The sequence below is a fragment of the Mastomys coucha genome, unplaced genomic scaffold, assembly GCF_008632895.1.
Source record: "Mastomys coucha isolate ucsf_1 unplaced genomic scaffold, UCSF_Mcou_1 pScaffold3, whole genome shotgun sequence".
In the NCBI taxonomy this organism is placed as follows: Eukaryota; Metazoa; Chordata; class Mammalia; order Rodentia; family Muridae; genus Mastomys; species Mastomys coucha.
The window spans coordinates 72,013,993-72,035,933 of NW_022196909.1; the positions used below are offsets into that span (position 1 = coordinate 72,013,993).

The 21,941-nt window shown below is 45.6% G+C and overlaps 1 protein-coding gene across 1 annotated transcript in view; it reads right to left on the bottom strand.

Moving 5' to 3' along the window:
• Nucleotides 1–13,255, bottom strand: part of Acer1 (alkaline ceramidase 1) — a 31,259-nt gene extending 18,004 nt beyond the window's left edge. The window contains exon 1 of the mRNA XM_031347239.1: nucleotides 13,104–13,255. Coding sequence (XP_031203099.1) covers nucleotides 13,104–13,223 — 120 coding nt within the window. The 5' untranslated portion in view covers nucleotides 13,224–13,255. The remainder of the gene's footprint in view (nucleotides 1–13,103) is intronic.
• Between the last annotated feature and the right edge of the window lie 8,686 nt (nucleotides 13,256–21,941).

Consider the following 21,941-nt stretch of genomic DNA (forward strand, 5'->3'; position numbering starts at 1 on the left):
AAAAAAAAGAAAGAAAGAAAGAAAGAAGGAAAGAAAGAAGGAAAGAAAAAGAAAAGGAAAAAAAGAAAAAGAAAAAAAAGAGATGTACATAATTCAGATCTTTAATAACATAAGGCTTTTCATAACCCTGAGGTGCGTGTGCTGGGACAAAGCTAGACGCCAAGCAAAAAAAAAAAACTGAAAAAACTATCCTTGCCTACAGACAACATGCTATCTAAATTGTAGATAAGCAGAACACTGGGAAGACAAAGTAGGCCAGTCCTTCTGTCAGATGTTCTGAGCCAGTAAGCTGAAGACAGATGCTCCAACATTACAGAGGAATCTTGGGGGACTATCCAGGCGACAAGTTGTTTGGTCATTTCTCTAGTTTTGGAAGCTACTGGCTCTGCACCTCCTGTTTACTCAGGTAATATTTATCCTTGTCATGATGGGGCTGAAGACTAGAGAGTTATAGTCTCATATTAAGCTCGAGTTATTTAGGGTTTAAGAAAATGATTTCAGGGTCTAAAAGATGGTTATAGTTTAATAAATGCAAATTATGATAGAAAGCGATTCAGGTACAGAACTTTGGACTCACCAAGATAGGGTAGATTTTTTTTTTTTTTCGAGACAGGGTTTCTCTGTGTAGCTCTGGCTGTCCTGGAACTCACTCTGTAGACCAGGCTGGTCTCGAACTCAGAAATCTGCCTACCTCTGCCTCCCAAGTGCTGGGATCAAAGTCGTGCACCACCACCGCCCAGTGATAGGGTAGATCTTAAAGCACTTTCTCCAAGGTTGCCAAACATGCATGGACTGCACACTGTGAGTGATTCTTACCTGATGGTTTCCATAACTGTTCTTATTGTATATAGTTTATTGATGTTAGAGACAGTCTTTCATTGGACAAAAACAGAGATGTTGGGCTGATCTTCTTGTGCAGTGTAAAGGTTGTCTTTGTATTATTCAAACTCTGATTTTTGTACCTCAGATAGCTGAGGACTGTCTAGACTTGGGTATTGGTATTCTAATTGCTCAGCAGACTGCATCATATTTTGTAAACATTCTTTACCATCACCTTCTGATTGGTTCAATAAAGAGCTGATGGCCTATAGCCGGGCAAGAGAAGAAAGGACAGGCATTCAGGCAGAGCTAGCAGCTCTGGTAAAGGGATTCACCAGCTAGACACAGGGGAAGGAACAGATGTCAATGCTGAAGGAGAGGTAATAGGCCACATGCCAAAATGTAGAGAATAAATTAGAATACAATATACAATTAAATTATACAAGCTAGCTGGGCGGTGGTGGCACATGCCTTTGATCCCAGCACTTGGGAGGCAGAGGCAGGAGGATTTCTGAGTTCAAGGCCAGCCTGGTCTACAGAGTGAGTTCCAGGACAGTCAGAGCTATACAAAGAAACCCTGTCTCGAAAAACAGCCAAAAAAAAAAAAAAATTATACAAGCTAGTGGGGAACAAGTCTAAGCTCACAGACCTAAGCACTCATAAATACTGTAAGTCTCTGTGTCGCTATTGGAAGCTGGCAGGTTGACACAGTCCAGCAGCAGTGCTCAGCTCAGCTTCAAACAACAAAGAGAGATGCCTCTGAGGAGATGGATGGCAAGGACTAACACCTGGGAGGGACCTCTGACCTGCACATACATGCTATGGCATGTGTATTGCATGTCCATGCACACACACAAACACATTCATGAATATGTACTCCCCAGAGTCTATAACTGACCTGTGATATAGAGTTAAGCAGTGTGTTGGCTGAGCGAAGGTTCTTGCTGCCAAGCCTGACAACCTGAGCTGGATTCCCAGAGCCCACAATATAGGAGAGAAGTGACTTTCATAAGATGCTCTCTCAGGACACATGCACACCATGGCGTGTATATATACACATACACAACACACAAATTAAATAAATAGATAGATAAGTGTAATATACCCATGTTCATGTACACAAATGGGTCGCAAAATAAGAAAAAAAATGATCTAAAGATGAAAGGGACTGGGAAGAGGAGGGGATCAACAGGAATGAGAGACAGGCAAAAGAGGATGAAGGGGCGATGATCAGAATATGCTGTGTACATGCATGAAGTGTTATGGTGGAGCCCATTATGACAAATAATTGACATCTGCTACAAAAAGCAAGGCTGAGGCATTATGCAGAGGAGGGAAATACGCCTTGAAACACACAGCTCTAAATGGAATGTTTCCATCAAATCCCTCACCTCAGAGATTAGGCAACCTCACAGAAGAGGAGGCGGAAATAGGACAGCAAGAACACAAGGCTCTTAAATCAACATGATCAAAGCTCATATGAACTCAGTGGGAAACAGCCTACACAGCACTGGTTCTCACAGGTCCTGTGCATGTGCGTGTGTAAGTACATGTATACCATGACCTCTGAGCATGTGAGTAAGGCTCTCTAACTCTTGTACATTGGGCTGTTTTCCTTCAGTTGGTTTGTCTTGTCTGAGTAAGGGTCTCTCTAACTTTTGTACGTTGGGCTGTTTTCCTTCAGTTGGTTTGTCTTGTCTAGCTTTGATGGGATAGTTCTTGTTTTATCTTTTTGTTTGATTGGTTTGGTTTGGTTTGGTTTTTTTGTTTTTGTTTTTGTTTTTTGAGACAGGGTTTCTCTGTGTAGCCCTGACTGTCCTGGAACTCACTCTGTAGACCAGGCTGGCCTCAAACTCAGAAATCTGCCTGTCTCTGCCTCCCAAGTGCTGGGATTAAAGGCTTGTGCCACCATGCCCAGCTTGGTTTGGTTTTTTTCAAGACAAAGTTTTTGTAGACCAGGCTGGCCTCAAACTCAAGGAGATCTGCCTGCCTCTGCCTTCTGAGTGCTCAGATTAAAGGTCTAAACCGCCACTGCCTGCCTTTTTTACCTTATTATATTTTATTTCATTATAGTTTTTAAAAAATGAATAAATGAATGAATAAAAGAAAAAACCTGGCATCTGATACAAATGTTGGCAAATGTCACTTCTACCTGCTAGGAGAGAGAAAATCAGTTTTCTCCAGTGAAGTGGCACAGGGTATATCAACCATGCCAGGACAGGCCTTTTGTTCTGAAGTATGATATATAATGGACTCCACAGGTTTTATCTGGTGTGTTTTTATTTGGTTACTGTTTGAAGTTTTAACTTGTTTTGGGGTGGTGTTTCATTTTGTTTCTTGGATTTGGGAGGATGCTGTTGTATTGGGGTTTTATTTTTATTTTTTTGAGAAAGAACTTAAAGTTGTGTGGGTAAGAGACAGAAAGGATCTGGAAGAATCTGGAGGAGATAAAGAATGTGATCGAAAATATTTTAAATTTAAAAATTGTAAGAGGAGCCTGAGGAAAAGAAGTTCCGGCGACAGGCCCAAAGTGGGATCCAGCTCAAGGGGAGGGCCTGAGGCCTGACACTGTTACTGAGGCTATGGAACACTCACAAAAAGGGACCTATCATGGCTGCCCTCCAAAAGACACAACAAGTAGCTGAAAGAGTCAGATGCAGATATTTGTACTCACGCAGTGGACAGAAGCTGCTGACCCCTGTGGTTGAATTAGGGAAAAGCTGAAAGAAGCTGAGGAGAAGGGCCACCCTGTAGGGGGACCAGCAGTCTCAATTCACCTGGATTCCCGAGATCTCTCAGACACTGGACCACCAACCAGGCAGCATACACCAGCTGATATGAGGCCTCAATACATACAGCAGAGGACTGCCAGGTCTGGGTTCAGTCAGAAAAGATGCACCTCAAGAGACTGGAGGTCCCAGAGACTTTAGAGGTCTGGTGGGGTGAGGGTGGGGGTGGGGACATCCTCGCGGAGACAGGGGTGCAAGGAGGAAGTATGGGATGTGGAACAGTTAGAGTGTGGACCGGGAGAGGAATAAAATGTAGAGTGTAAAAAAATTAAAAATTGCTTTAAATAATAATTAAAAAACAGAGCTGGGCAGTGGTGGTGCATGCCTTTAATCCCAGCACTTGGGAGGCAGAGGCAGGAGGATTTCTGAGTTCGAGGCCAGCCTGGTCTACAGAGTGAGTTCCACGACAGCCAGGGCTACACAGAGAAACCCTGTCTCAAAACAAAACAAAACAAAACAAAAAGAAGTTGTTCAAAAGGACTTTATGTCTCAGAAGTTGAGCCCCTGCTTAGAATTCCTGAGTAAAGTAAAGACCTAGGGGCATAGGGGGGGGTGGTGGGGGTGGTGGGGGGGTGGAGTCCTGCTGAGAATCCCCTGTGAGGGGCGTGGTCAGTGTTGGAGTCCTGCCTAGAATCCCCCAGTGAGAGTCTGGAGGTGTGGGCAAGAGTGCATTCCCTCCACCCCTATTTTCTCTGAGTGAGGAGAGAGGTGCAAGGCTCCAGGAGAGCCCTTGGCCTTGAAGAATTCTAAGGTTTCATAGCCAGTACTGTAAACCAATAAACATTCACCTTTACACACGCCACTTGCCCGTCATTAGGCATCTGGAGGAGACAGGGAGAGGCAATGGGGGAACCTATTGGGCCTACTGAGTCAGAAACTATCTCCGAGCCACCTCCACTGCCTTGTGCTCATTGCCTATCTTCTGTTCTTCACTGCCCGCACCTGTCATCTACCACCTGTTACACGACCGACCGACCGACCGACCGTATGCTCCCATTTACAGCCTGCCCAAGGTTGTGGGCTGGGGTGGAGTGCCTGTAGGCAGTGCCTGCTACAGGACCAGACTTACCTGTAGGAATTATCATCCACGTGGTGGTTAAACACTGTCAGCCTCCTGGCTTAGTGGCTAAGCAAGAAGAGCTTTGAGCCAGGCCCCTGTGTATTTCCTGCTGTGTGAGGTTCCCTGGACAATGAACCAAATCTCTCTGAGCCTTGTTAGAATTTGCATCTTGTTAGAATATGGTATGAGTCTGTTATCTCAGGACTCAGAACCTGAGGCTAGAGGATTACCAGGCCAGCTGAGGCTATGTAGCAAAACTGGAAAACCCACAGGAGGTGGGAAAGAGTAGCTACTTCAAAGGAGTTTTATGAAGCTTACAGTTAAATATATTGTATTAAAATGTATTAATAAATGTCAATGTTAATAACTATCATGCTTACTGTGTTTGTTGTGGGAACAGCTTTGCATTTTTCTTTCATTTGTTTTTTTTTTAATATTTCTTTATTTATTTTACGTATATGAGTACACTGTAGCTGTACTGTAGATGGTTGTGAGCCACTATGTGGTTGCTGGGATTTGAACTCAGGACCTTTGGAAGAGCAGTCAGTGCTCTTAACCACTGAGCCATCTCTCCAGCCCCTTTCATTTGTTCATCATTGGTGGCAAGGGGGTGGCATGACATGTCTGCAGAGGTCAGTGACCAACCTGCAGGAGTCAGTTCCCTGCACCATGTAGGTCCCAAGGATCAAACTCAAGTCATCAGGCTTAGCTACAAGCCCCTTTCCTGCCATGCCCTCTCAATACTTTTTTTTTTTTTTAGGTTTTTTTGAGACAGGGTTTCTCTGTGTAGCCTTGGTTGTCCTGGAACTAACTCTGTAGACCAGGCTGGCCTCGGACTCAGAAATCCTCCTGCCTCTGCCTCCCAAGTGCGCCCCACTGCCGGTGCTCTCTCAATATTTAAGACATGTCATGAGCTATAGAGGTTTGTTCTGTCATGTCTTTTTCTTTTGTTTCGTTGAGATGGGTTCTCACTGTACAGCCCTAGCTGTTCTAAAACTTGCTATGTTGACCAGGCTGGCATCGAACTCACAAAGCTCCACCTGCCTCTGCCTCCTGAGTGCTGGGATTAAGGACGTGCATCACCATGCCTGGCCAAATTCAGTGGCTTTAGTATCTTGACATACTGGTCATCACAGCACTCGGGAAGCCTAGAAATGAGGATCAGAAGGTAAAGGTCATCCCTGGCTAAGCAGTCAGTTTGAGACCAGTGTCTGCTACATAAGACCTATCTCAAAACAAAAGTTCATTCATTCACTCATTCACTCAAAGACAGAGAATGAGGAAGTTTTACTCTCCCATTGAAGATTCTTGCCTGGCTTCTCGCACCCTTAACAACAGCAATATCAGTCTCCTTCTAAACACCAGACCCACCCAAAGAATGGTTTCCTGTCTATTTTGGTCTCACTCTGTGTCCCAAAGCCCAGAACGGGCCAGCTGCTTCTTTCTTCCTTGGCTCATGAAGAAGAAAATAAGGAGACTATTGTCCCATTTACTTGGACTTCTCCATCCATCCCAGAAGCCCAGCAGGGTAGAGGCCACCAATAGACAGAAATACAGAGAGGCTGCTGAGCTGGCTCAGTCAGTAAAGCCCTTGTCTTGTGAGAGTGAAAACTGGATTAAAATTCTAATAACCTACTTAGAGTAGGGCCAGGTGGGGCCAAATGGTGGTGGCGCACACCTTTAATCCCAGCACACCTGGGAGGCAGAAGCAGGAAGATCTCTGGATTCAAGGCCAGCCTGATCTACAAAGTAAGCTCCAGGACAGTCAGAACTACATAATGAGATTCTGTCTTGAATAAATATAAATAAATAAACAAATAGGTCAACCTTGCCTGACATTGACTTCTGCCTTACACACATGTACACACACACACATACACACGTACACACAAGACATCCAAAAAAGCTCATCTAAATAGACTGGGGCACAACACTCTTCACTAGTAATTACAGAATCCTGGTATCTTATCTGCCTGGGAATAAGATCCGCCGTCCTATCGTCTGACTGTTTGTCTGAACTAACCTGATTTCAGTTGTTCTTGCTCTACCTGTGGATAAATGTGAAGGCAGAGGACATAGATTGTGGCCACACAGCCTTCAAGGAAAAGGTGGAGGTGGCCAGCAGTAAGCTGGCTCAGAAGACACAGGTAGGGTCTGGTGGGTGGCAGTCCATACTCCCCCTGCTCTGTTTTTCTCTTCAGTGCCCCCCAGCTCCTACCTCCTCATGTTTGCCTAGGTTCTATAGCTCCCTTGTTCTGTATCTTCACAGGCTCTTGGGGCTGGAGAGATGGCTCAGCAATTAAGAGCATTTGGTGCTCTTGCAGGATCCAGGGTCAGTTCCCAGCACCCATATCAGGCAGCTTACAGAACCTGTTAGTCCAGCGTTAGGGCATTTGGTGCCTTTTTCTGGTCTCTAGGCATATAGCATGGAACACTTATGGCGTATGCTCACCCAAACACACAGACATGCTAACACAAACACACTCATGCAGATAAGTAAAGAAATGCAGCCCCTGGGAACCTGGGAGCCTAGAAACACCCACTGTGCATGGTTCCACTTGAAACTCCCAGTAGCACCTGGCAAATCCAAAGCTATCATGCCAGTTCAAACAAGTGCTAACCAGTACGACTCCCAAGCTTGGCCTCTGTCCCACTGAAGCAGCTCCTCCACACCCTTGACATCTGGTCCTTTCCGTAGGTCGTGTTTGGCTCTTTCAGCCCATGCCCAAACAACACCTCATGCTGTGATGCCCAAGCACCAACGGCTCACCAGTGTCCTCAAGATAAAGCATGCATCCCTCTGCCATTTGCTTCTAATTTGACCCTGGTCCTGTCCTCAGAGCAACCTAGGCTCTGGATTCTTCCAAGTTACACAGTTTCCCAACAGGCTGTGCTTTTTCACGCGTGGCCTTTGAGAGTGGCCTTCTTCCAGACACCATTGTCTCACTCCAGTCATGACTGTCCACTGCCGCCATTCCCACTGCTCAGCTTCTGCTTCATGCTTCAGCCACACAGGCTCAGCTGTGTGTTATTTCTTCTGCTTGTCCCAAGCCACCCATATACACATATGCACACATACATACAACATGCATACTCACACACAAATACACACATACATACTTACAACACACACTCACACATAAATTCACACACATACACACGTTATATCTATACGACGTGTACACACACACTCACTTTAAACACATGTACTCTCATGTTCTCTCTCTCTCTCTTACACACACACACACACACACACACACACACACACACACACGTGTATAAAATGTGACGAATGATGTTCTTGCAAAGGATCTGAGCCTGTTCCCAACACCCATGTCAAGCAGCTGATGAGCACCTGTGTGTCCAGCTCCAGGGGATCAGAGCCCTCTGACTTCTGAGGGCACCACACTCACATGCACACACACATTCCTGCTTATATGTAATTTAAAATAATTTTTAAATTTTTTGGTTACTTTGAGATTGGGTCTCTTTACCTAGCCCTGGCTGTCCTGGAACTCACTATGTAAACCAGGTTGGCCTAAAACTCACAGAGAGTCATTGGCTTCTGACTGCAGAGTATTGGGATTAAAGGCATGGTTACCTCTCATGGTCAAAATAAACCAAAATAAATTTGTTTAATGGGCATGGTAATGTATGCTTTCTTTTAATTCCAGCACTCTGGGTTGGTGAGATGGCTCAGTGGATAAGAGCACCAACTGCTCTTCCAAAGGTCCTGAGTTCAAATCCAAGCAACCACATGGTGGCCCACAACCACCCATAATGAGATCTGACTCCCTCTTCTGGTCTGAAGACAGCTACAGTGTACTAGTGTAATAATAAATAAATCTTAAAAAAAAAATTCCAGCACTCTGGATGTAGAATCAGGTAGATCTTGGTGGTGAGTTTGAAGCTAGCCTGGTCTACTTCCTATGTTTCAGAACAGCCAGTGCTATATGGAGATACCTTGTCTAAATATATATTGTCTAAATATATACATTGTCTATATATATTATCTAAATATATATAAGAACATAAGCAAATATATAATTAAATATAATTAATAATATACACATGTATAATTGATTAATTATAATTAAGAACAGACAAGAAAACCCTTGCAGTGGTTCCACCTGCAATTTCCAGCAATCGGAAGGCTGAGGCAAAAGGTTCTCAAGCTAGAGATTAGCCTGGGCCTTGGAGACAGACCCTGTGCCAAATCCAAAAAACTCATTCTCATAGCCATCTTCTCCAGCTGTGAGCTGTGGCTTGTAAAATTACTGTATTATATATGAAACTTTTGGTGGATGCTCTCTGGTCATGTGCTAAAACAAAAGCAGCTGTTTGTTTTATTTTGTGTCCGTGTGTCTGTGCATCTGTGTGTGTGGATCAGTGGTGTGGTGGCTTGAATGAAAATCCTTCCATAAGCCCACAGGGAGTAGCACTATTAGGACATATGGCCCTGTGGGAGGAAGTGTATCACTGAGGGTGGGCTTTGAGGTTTCAAATGCTAAAGCCAAGCCCAGTGTCTCTCTTCTTGTTGCCTGTGTGAATCCAGATGTAGAACTCTCAGCTCCTTCTCCAGCACCATATCTACTTGCATACTGCCATGCTTCCTGTCATGAACATAACCAACTAAACCTCTGAACTGTAAACCAGGGAGGCAGAGGCAGGCAGATTTCTGAGTTCAAGGTCAGCCTGGTCTACAGAGTTCCAGGACATCCAGGGCTACACAGAGAAAACCTGTCTTGAAAAAAAAAAAAAAAAAGGGGGGGTTACCACACCAGCCAAACACTAGGCAGAGGCAGAGGAACCCTGTAGAAGAGGAAGAGGAAGAATTATAGGAGCCAAAGGAGTTGAGGACACCAGGAGAATATGGCCCACTGAATTAACTAAGCAGCGCTCATAGGGGCTCACAGATGCTAAAGCTGCAATCATGGAGCCTGCATGGATCTGTGGTAGGTCCTCCATGCATATATTATGGCTGTGTAGATTGATATTTTTGTGGGACTCCTAACAGTAGGAGTGGGGGTGTCTCTGACTCTTTCACCTGCTCCTGCTCTTGGAACCCTTCTCCTACTAGGTTGCCTCACGCGGCCTTGATTTGAGGGTATACATACACGGGCCTAGTCTTACTGTAACTTGTTATGTTGTGCTCCTGGTGTTCCTGGGAGGCCTGCTCTTTTCTGAAGGGAAATGGAGAAGGAATGGACCTGGGGAGAAAGGAAGTAGGGGTAGAGCTGGGAGGAGTGGAGAGAATGGAAACTGCAGGAGGAACGAATTGTATGAAAGAAAAATTAAAAAGAAAAAAGAAGGGGAGTTCCTGTGGTCAAGGTGGTCCTTCACACTCGGAGATGACCTAAGAAAAATGGACAACCTCCAGCTCTGCTCCTCAGTGCCTTAAACAAATTTGTTTAGCGGGTTCTTGGTTTTGTTGAGGTGGGATCTCACTGGTATCCTGTAGCCCAGGTTGGCCACAAACTCTCCCTAGCAAAGAATGGCCTTCAGCTCCTTAGTAACCTCTGCTGGCCCAGTGTTGGACTGGCACACTGGAATGCACAGTATAGCTCCAGAATATGCAATTGCATGCATGTAGTAACATTGTTGCAACTTCCATCCGTCTGTGTCCCAGGCAGTGTGACTCCAGATGACCTGGTTTGTAAATCCTGTCTGTTGAGGTGATTTCTTAGGTAAAAATAATTGCCATGTGCACTGACTAATCAAAGCTGGGCCACGGTTCCTTCAGTCCATCTACTCTGGAGTTGGCAGACTGCCTCCACAAAGCAACTGGAGAGGGGAGATCCCACGCCCACTAAAAGCAAACTCTCTTTTTCCTTTTTTAACAAGGTTTCCTCTAGCCAAGGCTGGCCTCCATGGAGCTGATGGCCACCTTGGGGACAATCATGCTGCCTCAGTTTCTGGAGTGCTAGAATAATAGGTGTGCATCATGACCCCTTTTCTATCTTTCCTTTCCCGTCCCTTCAATTTCCAACCTGTTCTCTTGACAGACTCTTACAGTGTAAGCCAAGCTAGCCTAGAACTTACCCCTGAAGCAGGCTGGCCCCAAAGCCTTGGCAATCTTCACTCTCCTTCCTGAGACTGTCAGGCTTCAGCCACCACCACTCCTTGCTTCTGCCAATAAAGTTTTACTGGCTTATAGCCTTATCAAGGTTCATTTACATTTTCCTCGGGGCACTCTGCCTTGGCACAATGGAAATGACCCCTGGAAAAGTCCTCCCTGTTCACACAGCAGGAAACTCACCAGCTGGATCTGCTCTCTGACTTCCATAAATGCACACAACATAAATAAATGAATAAGTACAATGTATTAGAAAAAAATAAAAATAAGGTCAGATGTGATGGCAGGCACCTGCCTGTAATAGCACTGGAGATGTTGAGGCAGAGTGGGGCGGGGGAAGAGAGAACTTGAACTTGAAGATAGCCTGGGCTATATAGTAAGCCCCAAACAAAAGGAAAGAACAAAATTCACGCTGGGGGAGTTTCATTCTCATTTTGTGAAACAGCCACATTACAAATGGAAATGTCTCCGTTGTGAGGTTGTGAGGTCTCCTGCACAGTTGGTGGAGTGCTGGCCCTTTAGAGAAGCTGACAACCATTTGTAGTGACAGGCCAGGCCGAGGCCCTGACAAACCTGACTCAGTATTTTCTTGGGATCTTTTATAGGGTACCCATCATAGTGGACTGAGATGCCCAGAGAATTTTCTGGATCATAGGGTATCTGGAAAGGCAGAGAGAGGAGCTGTAGAAACCCAGTCCTCTCTGACCTCTCCTAAAGAGTAGTTTCAACCAACTCCAATAACTGAATGGAAACTGAGGACCAAGGAAGGAGCACAGAGGCACAAGTTTCCCACTGTGGGATTCTAGGCAGGAGCCCCACCCTGACCACATGCACATGCCCTCCCGGGGGTTCTGGGTAGGACTCTACTCCTGACCATGACTCTACTTCACTGGAGATTCTAGGCAGGAGCTCCACCACTGAACTATGTTCAAAACTAGAGAACCAATTTTATTGGTTTGATCTTATTTTTGTGGGTCTTGCTTGTCTTTGTTTTGTTGTTTTGTTTTGTTTGAAACAGGGTCCTCACTGTGCAGCCCTGACTGGCTGGAATTCAGAGATCTATTTGTCCCTGGCCTCTAGAGTGCTGGGATGAAAGTTGTGCGCTATGTCACCACTTTTTTTCTCTTTTTTTCTTTTTAGACAGGATTTCTCTGTGTAGCCCTGGCTGTCCTGGAACTCACTCTGCAGACCAGGCTGGCCTCAAACTCAGAAATCCACCTGCCTCTGCCTCCCAAGTGCTGGGATTAAAGGTGTGTGCCACCACTGCCTGGCTTATGTCACTACTTTTTATTTTGACACAGATTGTCCCGGCTGGCTTTAAACTTTCAACAATCCCACTGTTTTAGCCTCACTAGTAGCTGGGGTAATGAACATTCCTGTCTCACCTGTGCTGACAATTTCCCATACAAAACTATATTATTGTGTGTGAGTCTGTGTGGGGTGTGTGTGTGTGTGTAGGTGGGTGTGGGTGTGTGTGTGCATGTGGGTGTGTGCTGGGTTTACTAAATTGAAGTTCAAAGTCTAGGTTTAAGCACCAGGGTGGTTTGCAGCCTGTCCTTCACCCCCTAAAGCACTTGCTGCACAGTGAGACACCCCTCTTGGCATCTCTCCGTCTTCCCGTGAGGCTGTGTGGATCAGATGAGATTATGAAGGTGTAAGGTTTATATGGTGTGTACACAGCAAGCACTGAATGAAAGCTAGGACGGGTGTGGTGGGAGCCGGCTTCCAGTCCCAGCGTTTGGATCCAGAGGACATGCATGGCAGCTGCTCTGGGCTTCTAGGCAAGAATCTGTCTCCAGGAAAGGGATTTGATGATGTCCCTTTCCCATGGCTAAGCTGCTCTGTGTTCCAGGCAGCTAAAGCAAGCTCATATAGCCTCCTCTACCTGCATCTTTCAAGTTTCTCAAACAAATGAATCACTGTGTATTAAGAACTGAGTACTCCAGTGTTGTGTGGTATCAGGTATAGAAAGGTAAGAAATTGGAGTGGTTTAAACAGGGTCAAGGGGAAAGCTGGAATGCAGTGATCTTCGCTAGAGGTTGCAGTTGAAAGTACAGACATCCTTACTTCTTCCAAAAAGCCTGCCTAGGTTCAATCCTACTGATTCAAAGAGCCACCTCTGGGGGGGTCTTCAAGGCTGCTGGTGTGACCACCATCACAGCACCATCCCTCTAAAACCCTGCCATAGATCTCAGTTCTACAGGAAGATGAATGAATGGATGCAAGCTGATCCACCAGGCCACACACACAGCCAACTGCTCCAACAGGATTCCCTATGGCTTAATCCCACACCGGACAAATCACATTCAGTAAACTTACCCCATCCCACCCTTCTCAAAGCCCCTGCCCAGGCCCTCACCGTATTGTAGAACTCGGCCACCAATTCCGAGTGCTGGAAATTACTCTCACACCAATCCACCTCAGAGCTCTGATAGGCAAAGATGCTGGACATCTTTGCTCTGGTGCCCGGTGCATGCATCCTGTGCCTGACAGAGGTGCGCCAGCTGAGTGAGTGAGCCTAGGAGTGCCTAGCCAGGGAGAGGTGGAGACAGAACAGCTCAGGGCCCTGGAGCAGGCTGAGAGGAAAAACCTGCTGGGTGGCTCCCTATTGCACCAGGGTAGCCTGGCAGATGTGCACGGTAGGGCACTGAGGCTGCCTTAGGCAGCTGCTGAGGGCGGTGTTCTGGGAGTTGGGCGACAGTAAGCAGGGAGGAGGCTTCTCAAGCTGGCACTTGAGGAGCAAGACATGAGGGGACTAACTTCTTTAATTCTGTGATAATACGGGGCTAGAGCTGGGTTTAGGGCATAGAGTACTCAGATAACACACACAAAGCTCAGAGGCCCATCCCGGCACTCACAAAACCAGTGTGGTGGTAACATCTGTCATCCCAACGCTCAAGAGGCAGAGTCAGGAGAATTAGGAGGTTAAGGTTGGTCTGTGCTGCATAGTGAGGCCTTGTCTCCAGGAAAAGGTAAAGTCTGGCAGGCAGTACACACTTTTAATCCCATCATTCTGGAGGCAGAGGCAGGCAGGTCTCTATGAGTTCGAGACCAGCCTGGTCTACAGAGCGAGTTCTAGGACAAATCAGGGCTACACAGAGAAACCTTGTCTTGAAAAATTTATAAATTGAGTAGTTTAATTAATTAATTAAAATAACAAAATAAAATCTTAGCCAGGAAGGTTGGCACACACCTTTAATCTGTGAGTTTCAAGCCATTCTAAGCTACATAGAGAGTTCTGTGCTAGGGTAACTAGTAAAACCTGCCTCAAAAAAAAAAAAAAAAAAAAAAAAAAAAAGCCGGGCAGTGTGGCGCACATCTTTAATCCCAGCACTTGGAAGGCAAAGGCAGGCAGAGCCAGCCTGGTCTACAAAGTGAGCTCCAGGACAGTCAGGGCTATACAGAGAAACCCTGTCTCGAAAACAAACAAACAAACAAACAAAAAAACTGGGGATGCAGCTCAGTGGCAAGTTTGTGCCTAGACTCTGTAAAGGCTGCATGTTCCATCCCAGTACCGAAAAATCATATACATGTATATATATGTGTGTGTGTGTGTGTGTGTATGTGTATATATATATATGTGTGTGTGTGTGTGTATACATATGTATATACAAGCACATTAGTGTACATGTGTGATGTTTATATATATATATGTGTTTTATATATATGCATATATTTTATGTGTGTATATATGTATGTGTATACAGACATATATGTATGCATGTATGTGTATGTGTGTCTATGTATATAAGTGCATAATAAACATATGTATGTGTCTATGTGAATTTGTGAATGTGTACATGTATGGATATATGTATCTGTATACATATGTATATTATATATGCATATATGTATATGTGTATATATATGTATATGTGCATGTGTGTTGAGATTATATATACATGCATTGTATACATATGTGTATAAATGTATGTAAACATGTGTATGTATATATGTATGAATATATATGTATATGTTATGCACCTGTGCATATGTATGTGTTTACATATTTATGCATGCATATAAGTGCATGTGTATTTATGTGTGCATAAATGTATGAATATATATAAGCATTTGTGTCAGTGTCTGATGCTCTTCACTTCTAGACCTCTGAGCCTGTCTGCTCACAATGCCCTCTCTAATCTTCTTTGCATGTCAAATTCAGAGATCTGCCTGCCTCTGCCTCCCAGGTGCTGGAATTAAAGGCAAGTTTCTCATCTTTTTTTTGTTTTGTTTTGTTTTGCTTTTTGTTTTTTGAGACAGGGTTTCTCTGAGTAGTCCTGGCTATCTTGGAACTCACTCTGTAGACCAGGCTGGCCTCGAACTCAGAAATCCCCCTGCCTCTGCCTCCCAAGTGCTGGGATCAAAGGCATGTGCCACCAGCGCCCGGCAGCCCTTTTCTTTTTTAAATTTATCTTTTAAAAAACCGGTTCTTAAAACTATTACATGTACACAAGTGCCTTTGTATATGCACATGAATGTAGCACCCTCAGAGTCCAGAGGGGCATCTCATTTGCTGGAGTTATAAATCACAGGAAGATGTGAGCTACTTGCTCAGTGTGAGTTCAGTTTCCAGGTCCTTTTTGAGAACAGCCATTTGTTCCTTCGTAAAGCCGGCAGTTCCACTTCTCTCAGTCCAACACACCTAGGACCTTCGACCTTGGCAATCTTCCAGAAATCCCAGCTAGTTCCAGGTGTGTCAGTACACACCTGTTCTAACTCTGCAGGCGGAGGCAGGAGGATCCTGAGCTCAAGGTCACCCTCAGCTACACAGAGTGAGGACCTGTGGTGTCCATGTCCACATTGTCTTTCTTTCTTTTCTTTTTTTTTTCTTTTTTCTTTTTTTTTTTTATTTTTCGAGACAGGGTTTGTCTGTGTAGCCCTGGCTGTCCTGGAACTCACTCTGTAGACCAGGCTGGCCTTGAACTCAGAAATCTGCCTGCCTCTGCCTCCCAAGTGCTGGGATTAAAGGCGTGCGCCACCACTGCCCGGCCCTCCTTTCTTTTCTACCTTTTACATTTACTTACTTATTATGTGCATATGAGAGTCAAAGGACAGCTCAAGAGAATTAGTTCTTTCTTCCACCTCTGGGTACCAGGGATTGAACTGTAACAACCGGCGTGGGTAACCCCATTCTCGAAGAACCAAAAAGAGACCGCTGCAAAAGCATGAGGTTAATTTATTAATTGAAGCTGGTATACCAGGGTCATCTCTGAAATGGTGACCAGATAGAGAGACCCAGAGGAAACAAGGCCCTAAGCTTTTATACCATTTCAGAACAGAGTTTTACAACTTACAAAGTTACAATTTACAACATGGGTAGTTACACTTTATCTTGTTCATTGTTCTTTAGTTTCTATTGATCTTTCCTCCCAGTTAGGATAAGACACCTGTGACTCTCAGGAGGGGTGGGGGAGATCCTCTCTCCCTGGGAATGTCTCTTGGAAACTTGCATTACTTGAGGATGGATGTTTGCTCAGTAAACTCTTCTAAAAACCCCCTTTGTCTTAAGGATAAGTGGACTTCCTTGCTGTCTGGCATCTTTATGGGGTATCTCCATTTGGCTCAATTTCTACAGAACTCAGGTCCTTAGGTTTACCCTGAGGCCTCTCACCCACTCTTGTGTTTTCCAAGTAACTCAAAAACTTGATTCACCTTGGAAGGTAATTAAATGGAACACAGTGTAATAACACACCTGCCAACCCAGCACTATAAGGCCATCCTTGGCTGTGTAGCCAGTAGCGAACTACAAAGAGATCCTGTCTGGAAGAAAAAACAAGTAAACAAACAAAAACAAAACAAAACAAAAAGCAAAGAAAGACCTGCAAGGCTGGGTGTGGCTATGCACAACTTTAATCCCAGCACTCAAGAGGCAGGTCTCTGAGTTTCAGGCCAGTCCGGTCTACAGAGTGAGTTCCAGGACAGCCTGTGCTACAGAGAAACTTGTCTCAAAAAAGAGAGTCCTTTAACAAAAGGGGATGGAGAGAGTCATAAACTATCTGAGGTTACCACAGCCTCCCCTCTCCTGCACTGCTGACCATTGTTGTTGGTCTGATACTGTCACTGAATGTGGTCTCTGAGTACAAGGGGCATAAGAAATCAACAATCAAAATGTGGGTGGAGGGCTCCACCTACCAAGTCCTGGAAGGTGGTCATCCTGTAACTAACTCAATAAACTCACTTCTCACCAAGCCGGCCTGGGGTGGGAAGATTTCCATGTGTGCTATTCAAGGTGAGTGACATCTATTCACATCGCCCAGGGAGAAGTTCAGGCAACATCCTTTCTTCCTTTCCTTCTCTTTCTTTTCTTCTGCTTCTCATTATCCTATTGTCCAGGCTAACCTCCAACTCACTAAGTAGCTAAGGCTGTCCCTGAACTACTGATCCTCCTGCCTCCACCTCCTTAGTGTTGGGATAACAGGTTTGAGCCAGCACAGTGTGCTCTCTTGGATTTTTACAGCAGTGGTGGCTGGCTAGTCCAAAGAACTGATTCCCACAAGACAAGGATGAGCCAATGCCCCACCAGGGTCATGTTACATAACTCCACTTTCAAAACCAGTAACTTGGCACTATTGACATCTGTAGATTTTAATCTGGTTTCAAAAATCTTAACCTGTATTCCTTGGGGTTTATCACATCTTTCACGAATGCTCTCTGTGTAAACTACACTGTTATAAGCTTAATGAGCTTAAATACTAGATTCAAAGTAAAGGCTGTGGTGGCTCATGTCTGTCAACTCAACTCCCAAAAGGAGGCTCTGGAATCGAAGGCCAGCCTTGGCGACATACATAGTAAGTTCCAGGCCAGCCTGTGCTACAGACCTTGTTCTAAATAGACAAAAATCACCAAGTGAGTAAATTGTGTAACTAACTCTTTGAAGAATAGAAAACAGACCCCAATCCCCTCCAGACCCCTCCAGAACTTCAGCTTGGTTGAAATGGATTTCAAGGGCTAGAGAGATGGCTCAGTGGGTAAGAGCACTGACTGCTCTTCCAGAAGCCCTAAGTTCAATTCCCAGCAACCACATGGTGACTCACAATCATCTGTAATGAGATCTGATGTCCTCTTCTGGTGTGTCTGAAAACAGCTACAGTGTACACATATACATAAAATAAATAATTCTTTTTTTTTAAAGTGGATTTCGCTCTTCCTCTCTTGCCTCTTGTCTCTCTTGCTTTCTTGCCTCTTGTCTCTCTTGCTCTCTTACCTCTTGTCTCTCTTGCTCTCTTACCTCTTGTCTCTCTTGCTCTCTTACCTCTTGTCTCTCTTGCTCTCTTGCCCCTCTCTTGCCCTCTTGTTCCCTCTCCCTTCACCTTCTTTCCACATGGCCATGGCCAGCATCTACCTCTCTACTCTTTTCCCTCTCTCTGCCTTTCTACAATAAATGCCTTAAAACCATGAAAAATAAAATAAAATAAAAAAGTGGATTTCATGGAAAAGATAGTTACTGCATTCTAGGAAGATCCAATTGCTGGACAAAGGCACTTATGTGAAAAGGAGTAAGACCTATTAGCAGTGAGCCTGGCTTGGTGCTGCATGCCCACCACCTCAGTAGTCCTGAAGCTGAGGCCGATAGATTGCCATGAATTCCAGGCTAACCTGAGCATATAGAGTGAGAGGCACAACAGTGTAGAGTGCTTGCTATTTTTGTTTGCACCTGGGTTTGGCTCCCAGGACCCATATCAGGCAACTCACAACCTTCTGTACCTTCAGCTCCAAGAGATCTGATGCCTTCTCCTGGCACTGCAGCACTTGCACATCCACAATTAAAAATAACAACAAACCTTCAAAATCAACAAAATACTTGTTATTGCTTTGTTGTTGTTGTTGTTGTTTGCTTGGGTTTTTTTTGGTACATGGTCTCATTATGTAGCCCTGGCTCCTCTGGAACTCCCAATATAGACCAAGCTAACATCAGAGACAAGATCCTCCTCTCTCTGCTTCCTGAGTGCTGGGATTAAAGAGGGGCACTGTTGGACCATGAAAGGCAGTCTGGGTTCTGGTTGAGCAAGACAGAGGCCTCCCAGCAGGAGGTTAGACTTGAGGCTCATTAGAGGGAAACCTGCTCCATTGCTCCAACATGGTGGATCCCGATGAACAGAGATGGTCCAATGGTTTTAACACGTTTATTGTAGAAAGACAGAGAGAGAGAGAAGAATAGAGAAGCAGAGGCCGGCCGTGGCCACACGGAAAGAGGGGGAAAGGGAGGGAAGAAGAAGTAAGAGAGAGAGCAAGAGAGGGAAGAGGGTCTGGGATGTCAGAGAGTAAGAACCTGTCAACCCTGGCCTCCCTGCAGCCCAGGGACCTCAGAGCTGGCTCTTTTGCAGTACCTAGCAGTCTGTGGTGCCTGAGATTCAGAGTGGTGTCTGGTGGCCTCATATGGCCTGATGCCTATCTTGCGGCAGTCTCCCCAAGCTCTGGAAGGACAAGGGTCACTCCCACCCCTTTATTTCCCTATGGCCTGCGTCCAACAGTGCACTACAAAGTGGGGTGTGGTGGTGCACACCTTTTAATTCTAGTATTTGGAAGGCAGAGGCAGGCAGATCTCTAAGCTTGAGGCCAGCCTAGTCTATAGAGCAAATTCTAGGACTGAAAGACCCCCAGAACTGGGGAGATCCTTACTCAAGTCTCGGGATGACTCGACCACCCAATGACTCATGAGAGACCGAACTTGCTGCAATCACATGAGGTTTATTGGGGATACTGGTACCGGGGTCAATCTCGTGACCATGCTGGCCAGAGTTCGACGCCGAACACAAGAAGTGTGGGGTATTTAACCCACAAGTTGGGGGCAGGGAGAGGGTTACCAACGAAACAACATAAACAGTGGAAACTTTCAGAGGGACCCAACCCAAGGTATTCAGTTAGGGAGGGGAACACATTCATTCTAGGAATGCAATCTTCACCAATCGGTCTGCAGGGTGGAGAGTCTCATAAACCACTAGACCTTCATTCTTAGTTCCGCCCTCATAGTGGATCATTCAGGAGGGGCAGGTATGGGGAACCAGAGCCCTGAGGCTCTCAGTTCCTAGAACTGGCTATTTTATATTTCTGGCTGGCTACATTGGCCCTCTATGTCCTTTTAGGTAAAGGTTATACACCATACATTTGTATTAAATGCCCTCATTTTAAATGCTAAGATTCTCCAGTCTTTCAGGAAAGCCAGGCCACACACACACACCCTATCTAAAAAAAAAAAAAAGATGTGTACCACTGTGCCCTGGCTTGTTTTCCTTTTAACTGCTTATTTATTTATTCCTGGATTCCTTGGTTTTTCAAGGCAGGGTTTCCCTGAGTGCTGGGATTACCACATCTGGCCTATTTTTTTATTTTTATCTTTTATTCTTTAACAATTTCACACATTTATGCAAAGTATTTACTCAGATTCATTGCTATTTCTCCCAACACTCCTGGCACAGCCTCCTCCCACTTTCTTTTTTTTTTTTTGAGACAGGGTTACTCTGTGTAGCCCTGGCTGTCCTGGAACTCATTTTGTAGACCAGGCTGGCCTCAAACTCAGAAATCTGCCTGCCTCTGCCTCCCAAGTGCTGGGATTAAAGGCATGCGCCACCACCGCCCAGCTCCATGTCCTTTTTCCTGTAACCCATGGAGTCCAGGAATTGCTGCCTGCTGGGACACTGACTGATCTTGGTCGTGTCCAGGCAGCCATAGCTGCTGTGAGGTCACAAGTGTGACGGCCACACGAAGTCCCATTAGGCAACCTTTCACAGCTCTTGCCCCTCTTAGGGCAAGCACCTGGAGCCAATTCTCTCTCTGCATTCTGCCTCGTGAGCCTCTGAATTCCGAAGCCCTTCCTGCTGCAAAGTGAAGTGTCTCTGGCAAGGGCCCAGAGCAGCAATCTGAGGTATAAACAAATCTTCAGAAGGCAGTGTCACAGCACAGCCCTTCAGCACAGCAACGAAAGGGAAGCTTCTCTCCTTGTGTGTAACCTCTGAGTGTGGGCTCTAGACAGGTCACAGCACTGAGCATGGTTCCCCCTGCAGAGCAGCCTTCAGTCCACCCAAAAGGCTGCGGGTCGCCCCATAGCTCTCATGCCACTAGTGCATCAGCAGCTACATCTTGCCACCAGCTGGCATTGCAACACTCAAAGTCCACACCTGGATAACACCACTGATGTCTTTCCTCCACAACAGACTGAATGTCACCTCTGGTACTATGAAATTGAATCAGCTGGAGGAAATCCCCAGGTCAACTCGAGTTTGGTTTCTGCATGTGCCGAACCAAGGGGACTGGTGTCTTCAGCATCTGAGTCTTGTCACCTGATTATGGTGGGCCACCAAGAGTAATGGCGAGAGCCTGTGCTGTTTGGAGAGCTAAGGGAGAAACATCTCTGGCTTTTGATGTTCATTTCTGGCCTTTATGCATTTTAAAGGTACAAGTCTCCAGTTACACAAGTGTGTCTTCCTCAGGGAACACACCAACTGCTTACATCAGGTGACAATTGAAAAAGTTCCAGAATGTGCCTGAGGTGGTAGCATGATGTCTCAGCCTGATACAGGTGTGTTGTAAAGGAGCCTAGCACAGGGCAGAGGGGAGGGACACGTGGGAGAAAGTATGGCTACTAGAGTTGCAAGGAAAACAAAGATGAGTGCAGAGGTGACTGACAGAAAACCATGATGTCGCAGGTTCAATGGCTTAGTTTACCTCTTCCAAGGACCTCCAGCTGCTGAGTAAGTTAGCAATGTAGGCACAGAAGAGGCAGGTATAGCGGTGGAGGGAGCTCCCGGAGTCTTGGTCTTAAGGCGACAGATCGAGATGGCGGGCACAGTATTTCTTAAGGTATAGAACCGTGCACATGGACAGTAGGAACTGTCCACCTACCGCCCAAGTTTTACTTGGAATGAGAACAATAAAGGAACGTTTCTAGAAAGCTGGACATCTTCTGAAAACGAATACAAGTGTAACGAACGTCCAGTACTTCTGGCAAGACTCGGGCCTCCTCTCCTATCTCACGGTTCATAACTCCCTAAGCTATATTGTTCAATAAACCCCCCAGCAAGTCCCAGTCTCTACTTCTGGTGTAAGTCCGGTCCCAGAGAAAGCACTCCCCCGCCCCCCCTCTAGCGAGCTTAAACGCGGGAGACACGGGCGCAAAGCAGCTGGGAATTGTAGTTCTGGAAGATCGATTGGTTACAGGCCAGCACGTGCACCTGAGGATTGCTGCGGGAACGATGGT